The 8,787-nt window shown below is 37.4% G+C and overlaps 1 protein-coding gene and 1 long non-coding RNA gene across 2 annotated transcripts; one reads left to right on the top strand and one right to left on the bottom strand.

Annotated features, from left to right (window-relative positions):
• Positions 1-5,302: 5,302 nt before the first annotated feature.
• On the bottom strand, positions 5,303-6,697 carry LOC122195298 (uncharacterized). Its single transcript, XR_006185498.2, has 2 exons — positions 6,559-6,697; positions 5,303-6,065 (listed from the first exon to the last, which is right to left on the bottom strand). It is a non-coding gene; the product is annotated as an uncharacterized LOC122195298 (long non-coding RNA).
• LOC111899237 (uncharacterized) lies at positions 5,594-8,425 on the top strand. Its single transcript, XM_023895108.2, has 5 exons — positions 5,594-6,097; positions 6,396-6,968; positions 7,067-7,273; positions 7,356-7,447; positions 7,528-8,425. Exons 1-5 carry the CDS (start codon positions 5,594-5,596, stop codon positions 8,240-8,242), a joined length of 2,091 nt encoding a protein of 696 aa, XP_023750876.1. The 3' UTR covers positions 8,243-8,425.
• Positions 8,426-8,787: the final 362 nt, after the last annotated feature.

The raw sequence follows: 8,787 nt of genomic DNA, 5'->3' as shown, positions 1-8,787 counted from the left end.
TACTATCATATGAAATATAGTGAGAAAACTCACCAAAACGAAAAAGACGAACTGTTTTCATTGGTTTTTGATGGTTATGGATGGAGCCTACAAGAAAAAAAAAAAGCTAACAAGAGAAAAAAAAAATTGATGTGTATAAGGGATGCACTTTTGTTCATATGCATTTTGTTCATCGAAAAGGATTTTGTTAATATACAATATAAGAATAATTTGCAGTTTTGTTCATCGTAATAGTTTTTAGGAGGTTCTTTTGGTGGTGGCTGTTAGCATAAGATATATGGATGGTTGTTGTAGGAAATGGGAGGTGTAAGTTCAATTAAATTTTAAATTAACAACAATATTTTGGTGGTGGTTCTCATTCGCTGAGAAGTTAGCCGAGATCTACATTAAGGAGGTGGTCGCACGTCATGGAGTGTCGGTTTCAGTTGTTTCCGACCGTGATGTCCGTTTTACTTTCAGGTTATAGAGGAAGTTTTACGAGGAGTTGGGTACTCGGTTTCTTTTCATTACTGCTTATCACTCACAGACTAAAGGACAAAGTGAGCAGACCATTCAGACTCTTGAGGATATGCTTCGTGCATGTGTATTGGATTTCGGTGGGAGCTAGGATACTTACCTTCTTTTACCTGAGTTCTCCTACAACATTAGCTATCACGCCAACATTAGTATGCCTCCCTTTGAACTGTTGTATGGGAGTAAATGTCGGACTCCGATTTGTTGGAGCGAGTGATAGGGAGCACTGAGGTAGTGCTTAAGACCACGGAGTTTGATTAAGCAAGTGTGTGGTAGGCTTCAAACCATGCAAAGCAGACATAAGAGATATGTCGACCAACGTCGTTCCGACGTTGAGTTTTAGGTTGGGATTTCGTGCTTCCGAAGGTGTCGTCTTGGAAATGTGTCATCCGGTTCCGGAAGTGGGAAAAGTTGGGGCCCAGATTCATTGGCTCGTTCAGAGTTATAGCCCGTGTGGGCAAGGTTGTGTATCGATTGGATCTACCGACCGAACTTAGTCATATCCACAACACATTTCATGTCTCTCAGCTACGAAAATGTTTGGCCGATGATTCCACACTGGTCCCGTTGGATGATATTGAGGTTTATGAGCGTCTAAACTATGTGGAGAGACCGGTTATGATTCTTGACAGAAAGACAAAGACTATGCACAATAAGGTGGTAGGTTTGGTAAAGGTGTAGTGGTAGCACCGAAAGGATTCCAAATGTACGTAGGAACCTAAGGAAGAGATGAGGTAGCATTACCCTAAGTTGTTTGCAGCAACGGATTTTGAGAACCAAATCTAATTCAAGTGGAAGAGAGTTGTAACACCCGCATTCAGGTACAAGTTCTTATATATATATATATATATATATATATATATATATATATATATATATATATATATATATATATATATATATATATATATTAAATTCGAGTGACCACGACGTGACATTACTTGTGGAAACAAATAGATCTTTGGGTGTAATGCTCGCAGATTCAGGCTAGACGATTAAGAAATAATGAGCAATAAAAACAACATTTGGATAAAAGGTTATTTAGGGTAAATAACCTTAACCAAAGTTATAGTATATGTGACATTTGACAATGATTCCATACATACAAAGAACTTTGAAATCCGACTTTGTATGAAGAAGTTATGCTTCTTCGAAATTTCACAATTAAACCAGCACGGCTATGCGTGTCGTAAAAAGTGAATTTTAGATAGATTGCTTATTAGCCTTAACAATCAAAATGAAAGTGATAATAATCGTAAAACTGAGAGCGTACATATAAAGAACGTCTAAATCTGACATCATATGAGGAAGTTGTGATTTTTCGAAGTTCCAGGGCAGTTGTGTTAGGACAGAAATCGAATTTTAGATCGGTCGATTATTAGCCGAAACCATCTAAACTAGAGTCGAGATCTCATTAATAGGACTCTATCGATATAAAGACAGTCTAGAACGGACGTCGTACGAAAAATATTTGAATTTTAAATGGAGATAAGCAGTTTAAGCCTTCTAAAATAATAAATAAAAATAAAGTGAGAATTAGTCGACGAAGTCTAAATGTAAGTTGTAGATCTCGTTGATATATACACGTGGATATAAAGAACGTTAAAAATGGAATTTGTATGGAGAAGTTACTAATTTTTGAAGTTTCGCAAGATGCACCACATGCAACGCACGATGCACATGATCTTCTACAAGGAGCCACACAAGTCTAGCCAATTCCCGCCATGTGTCGCAAGCAGAATGGGCCACGTCAACAAGCTCGACCCGCCTGGACGCAACGTGCTTTTTCAAAATCTATATATATATATATATATATATATATATATATATATATATATATATATATATATGTGTATGTGTGTGTGTGTATATATGGGTTGGTCTCCGTATATGCTTCTTACAAATCAAACCTCAACTTCTTTCTCGATTTTCTTTCGATTCTAGCCCACTTTTTCCTAGTATTTAGGGTATTTCGGCGAAGCCTTGAGGTCCCTGGGTTCCCGACATTAATAGCTATTAGGTCGAAGTTCTACCAGTGTAATTTTTGGACTTTGGTCTGGAAAATCTCTGTAAGTTAAGCACTTATATCGCTTTCAGTGTAACTTATATTTATATTCATAGTCTTCGTTATGAATTTATAAATAAGATTTATCAGTAATTCCAAGTCATTATATTGATTGATCTACTTACGAGAATGATATATACGCTAGATTTAGTGAGGTGTTTAAATTGGGATTTCCAAATATTATATTTTATATACCAAACGGACCCTACCTCCGATATGATCCTATCCGACAATGTTTTAAAAACCGGTTTTTTAGTTGAACCGGTATGGTGAGCGGTTCCCGGATCAAACGGTTCGACCGCCGGGTCAACCGGTTTTTATAATTTTTATGTTTTTCCTATTTTCCTACACATACATACATATATAAATCATGAATTTGATGTTTACAAGTTCAAACATTAAAAATACACATACAAATAAGTTGAAGATGAATCCAAATACATTAAAATAACACATAACCATAAGTTTTAGTATTTTACATAAATTCATATACGTCAAAAAGAAATTAAAGAATAATACCGAACAAAATATAGTTTTAGATGAATACAAACACATCAAAAAACTTTATAACATTAACCATATGTTTTTATTTATAGAAAACTAAGTAGATTTGAAAAATAATCAACAAAGATTATTGTGTAAATGGTTCTTTTTCATGTGTTTTTATTCGGTTTAACCGGTTTATTTTGACCGGTTCAACCGAGTTTTTCTAAAAACCGGCCGGTTTAATTCGGTTCAGAAATCGACATAAAACCGGCGATAGTTGGACCGCTCTCTCCACCGGTTCCCGGTCCAACTGGTTCGACCAGCCGGTTTAAACCGGTTTTTAAAACATTGCTATCCGGTTGTTCCTTATTTGATAGATCTTGATGTAGACATTGGGATTAATGAGGAATCTAGACTACCATTAGTCGCTAGGAATATAGGACTAAAACTTAGTGATATGAACCTAGGTCACATCAAAGGAAAAACTAATACACATATATTATTCCCGAAGGAATCTCTATCACTTGTCCCTGAAAGAACCATTTTACTCTACATCTCTATCTTTGTAATGTGACTCATCACATAACACTTATCCCATGGACAATCTATCTCTTTATATCATCAAAAGGTCTTCTAATACACATCTATTACTTAACTCATTCAGTACTTAATCTTTATCAATGTCTAGTAATCAAGCTATGATGACTTCCCACAACAACATCATATATTGCATCATGAGACAAAGTATATTGCCCTCTACTTACGACGAGAATGTGACCCATTCTCCGGCACCTTCACCATGTCGTGGAGTCTACTTATCATGTCACGGTAACTGCTTGATGGAAACTCCATAACTGATTCCAGCTTTGGGACAGTTTTCTTCCAATCTTCAAACATTCATATCTTCTTCGTTCTAACCCATTTTCTATGATCCTTATATCCAAGAGAAGGCGGGAACATAGTTTGCAACTCTGTTAAGTCATATCTCACTGACTTAATACGAGTCTTAATCCATTAAGTCATAAAGTTGGCCCAAAAAGCATAAAATTATCAATTTACCCTTTTGACCAAAACTATATATTCTCATGCATCATTTCTCTTGAACTTATTCATTTAACCTCTTATAAGTGATTTATACTTATCTTGACCATTTTCATGAAGTTATAACTTCATAATCTCTTTTTTTTCTCATAAATGACAATTTTTCCCTTTTGGTCCATATTTGACTAAAAGTCAACTTTCTCTAAATTTTAGGTTCTTACGTCGCCTAACTGTGCATAAGAAACCATGTTTAAACACTCTGATAGGATCTGACAGAAGAAACCTTAATTAGAAACTCGATGTTACCAATCACCATCAGTTTGACCTGATGACACTCTCATATTTCACATTCTCCATTGATAATTCTTTCGTTGAGAATCTCCAACAACCCCAACTACCAAACAAATCTCTCTCCCTCTCTCTCTCTCTCTCTCTCTCTCTCTCTCTCTCTTTCCCCTTCTATCTCTCTCTTTACATAGACATCCTCCGATGACTCCTTCTTATGATTATCCAATATAGCATCTTCGACTTCAAGGTCTCTCTCTTCCTCACATGGTATACCTCCTACACAGCCTCTTCTCTGTAAAATCCGTAGGTTTGACTTACCCTAAATTGTTGTATCTGATGATTTTACTCCTCTCATTTTTGGCGAGATCCTCCTCCACATCCTCTCAAAACTTCTGAATTTCTATTATATGATCGTATGTTCTTTTGAGATTCTAACCTTATACATGTTGTTTTACTTCATTGAACTGTATTCTCCTATACCAGTAATAAAATTTAGTTTTCTTATTAGCCATGCATTTGGGTCTCTTCACATAGCTCAAGAATTGTTTTTATGTCATGACTATTGTTTATAGCTTGATGATGAAGTTACTTTTGGTTTGAAATTTTTTTCCAGTGGTTGTAAATTGGTCCACAAAGGAGATGGTCGTCGTCAGAGTCATTAAGGCAAAGAAAGGAACGAATTTGTGGAAGGGGGTGGGAGTACTATTAAATAAAAAGACAAGATTACTTGTGGTGGGATGGGTGAGTTTTGAAGGAGTTTCTAATAAAATATTAATATAAATGGTACTATTAAATAAAAAGAGATAAAAGAAAATATAAAAGATTACATGAGCTAGTGAACAACCATGCAAAAAAAAAAATGAAACTATAAGAAAAATTTATGTAACTAAAAAGTATTAGGGACAAAAATTATGAATGTGACAAACCATAGGGACCATTTATAAAATTTCTGTTTACCAATTTCAAATGTACAAAGGACTTAACGGCGTCTGAAGCCGTTGCCTTCACGAGTGACATCCACACCACTAATTTCAAAATACATCTCAATCATTCACTGCGCCCAAAATTACAATCCCCATTTTCAAAATTAGATCTTCGTAACGGCTTCTTCCTCCCCGACCCTCTATCTATCTAAACCCTACTCTCATTTCCCCCAAATTCACACCTAATTCTCTCCTCAAACCTTGAAATTCCATTTCAATGGCGTCTCTAACACCAGGAATCTTGTTAAAACTCCTCCAGACGATGAACACCACCACACGAGTTACCGGCGACCACCGCTCCCCTCTTCTCCAGGTCATCGGAATTGTTCCTGCTCTTGCAGCAGGCTCAGATGACCTCTGGCCTAACCATGGCTTCTATGTTTCTCTCTCTGACTCGGTTAACTCAACTTACGTCTCGTTATCTGATCGGGACACAGATCTCATACTCACTAATCGATTACAGTTAGGGCAGTTTGTGTATGTTGATAAGTTCGAGTTTGATTCTCCAGTACCACGAGCATCTGGAGTACGTCCGATTGCTGGTCGTCATCCGTTTGTTGGAAGTCCTGAACAGCTCATTGCTAGGATTTCGAGTTCTAAAAGAGAGTTCGTGATCCAGACTGTTTCCGATTCAGATGCCTCTGGTGATCCTATTGCTGCTTATTTGTCGAGTAAAAAGTTAGATGGACCTGTACATGACTCGAAGGAAACAAAAAATGAGGTTAGTGCTTTTTTCTATTCACAGATTTGATTTTTATACATGACAATCTAAAACTTATGTGCTTGATCGTGAATATTCATCAACTTGTCATCCATTAACATAGAGTTTATTAGAAATGTCTGAATTTTGAGATACAAACATTTTCTGCTAAACCGACTGTATCAATCTGTTCAACGAGTACTTTGATTTACCAAAGGCAACCATAAACTTCTCGTAGTTTAATTAAATTTGTAGTGAATAATAGTAGTTAAAAGAAAGAGCTTCTACTTAACAATGGGTGTTACTGTTTGTTAAACAGGTTAGGAACAGACAAGTTCTTGCACCTAAAGAGAACATGAATACTTCTAATGAGTCAACAAAGACTGCAGAAAAGCCTCCTCAGAGATTTTCTAGCCCAGCCATGAAGCAACAAAGATCAGTGTCAGCAGGAAAGAAGAACGTAATTGAAAGGGATCCTTCACCTGCCGGAAAAGCAAAAAGATCATCTTCTCCGGTACCTTCAAAGTGTGTGGTTCCTAGTTTAGCCATGGCTAAAGAAGAGAACCGAAAGTCTGCAAGAGAGCCTGCCATTATTGTTCCTTCAAGATATAGACAACCTTCACCAAATGGCCGGAGACAAGCATCTCCAAGTTCAAGAAGAATGTCAATGTCGCCAGGTAGGCGGTTATCTAGTGGAGTTAAAGTTTCTCCGGCAACTGATTCCGGCAACAAGAAAAAGATGGCAACTTTAGCTGCTGAGATTTCAAAGGTTTCAGAGGCACTTGTTGGGTCTTCCACAAAGTCAAGTAGAAAGAATTGGGATGAAACAGAAGTGAAAGAGAAGAGTGGGATTAAAAGCAAACCGGATTTGCAAGCAATTTTAAAAACCCAGGTAAAAAAAATCAGAAACCCAACTTGTTTATATTTTATAAAAATTATATAATTTCATTATGATGTTAATGAAGTTGTTGCCCTTGTTGGGTCTTTCAGGCTGCTCTTTCAAGGCGTTTAAGTGATGCACATTCACATGATCAAGAAGATTTTTCTAGTGAAGAAAAAGCAAATCCTAGCTCATGTGGCACTCCTCCTTTGTCTACTACTACTACACCTCTTGGAATCACACTTCATGAAAAGAAATGGACTGATGGTAGTGTCCCTCTGGATGCAGTGTCTTTAGACCTAGCAAAGCTTGGACAGGTAGAAAAGACATGAATGCCCTTCTATGTTAAATCCACAAATCACCAATGTTTTGTAATTAATATTTGAACCGATTTTGTAGGATGCTATGCGAAGGAGAAATGTGGCTTCAGTAGCTGCAGCTGAAGCTTTGCAAGAAGCCCTTGTTACTGAAGCTATTCTCAGGAGTTTAAGGTATATTGCTATTATTACAACAAGTAGTTAAACCATGATTAATGAGATAAATATTTATTTATTTATCTTCTCAATTGCAGCATGTTCTCAAATCTCTGTTCAATCTCAAAAGCCGGAAACCCACTACCAACAATCGACCGGTTCATGACTGTCTACAACGACACCATAAAAGCCACCACAACAGCCGAATCACTCACCACCACCAATCGCACCACCGCACCACCACCACCAACCGACCAATCAAAATCCCTCGCTCTCTGGATCGAAGCCGCCTTAGCCACCGACCTCGAAGTCGTCTCCCTCTTAGCGGACCAAGGGTTCGAGACCCCGGTTCAGCCCCAAAAGAAAACCCAATCTAAAATCCGACCGGGTTCAGGTTCAGGTTCAGGTTCAGGTTCAACCCTAACCGAAACAATGAAATCCCATTTGACGATTTCTTCTTGTAATTCTTCTTTTAATGGGTCGTGGATTAAAGGGCGTGGGGTGAATGAGAGTGTGGAATTGGGGATGAAGTTGCAGAAGGAGATGCAGATTTGGTTTTTGAAATTTGTGGAGGAGTCGTTGGATGCGGGTTTTCAGGTGTTTGGGAAGAATGGTGGTGGGACCGGGACCGGTTCAGCAGAAGTGGGGCCGATTAAGGTGATTTTATCGCAGCTGAAGCGGGTTAATGACTGGTTGGACCGGATGGTTTCGAAGCAAGATGAGGTGATGACCGGAGCGGTTGACCGGTTGAAAGGGAAGATTTACAGGTTTGTGATTCAACATGTTGGAACAACATATGATAACTCATCTTGAATCTTGATGCCGAATTTTGCTTCTTTTTTTTTGGAATGATAGTTTATGATCTTTTCATAAATTTGCAAATTCTAAATATGGATTCTGTGTATGTGTATGCATGAGAAGGCAAGCTCTTTTGCCATATTGTATGACATCATGTTTTTGGCAATAATCTTATCAGTCGAAGTTGTTTTAGAATTATTTTTGGACATATCGAATAATTGTGAAAGTTTATGACCAAGGAACACAAAAAAGAGAAATTATCAATTCTCTCAAAGGCCACGACTAAATCACACAAACCAAAATCACAACAACTTGCAAAATTTCTTACTCACAAACACTGAGGGAATAATGTAATAAGTTATACCAAAACACTCATCGTATCATACGTGCAACGCACCCTATCAATGGGCTCTACATCGACTATAATGTTTGAACTAGGGGTCAGCAACCGACCTAAACTCGGTTAGGAACCGAAACCGATTAAGCCTAATTATGAGAACCAAACACGAAATCGGTAAGACTAAATGAAAAGAACATCTACTTTCATCTTTAACCACACT

This window comes from Lactuca sativa, chromosome 8, assembly GCF_002870075.4.
Source record: "Lactuca sativa cultivar Salinas chromosome 8, Lsat_Salinas_v11, whole genome shotgun sequence".
Classification (NCBI taxonomy): Eukaryota; Viridiplantae; Streptophyta; class Magnoliopsida; order Asterales; family Asteraceae; genus Lactuca; species Lactuca sativa.
Note: the sequence above shows the minus strand (reverse complement) of the source record. Positions and strands in the feature narration are given on the sequence as shown.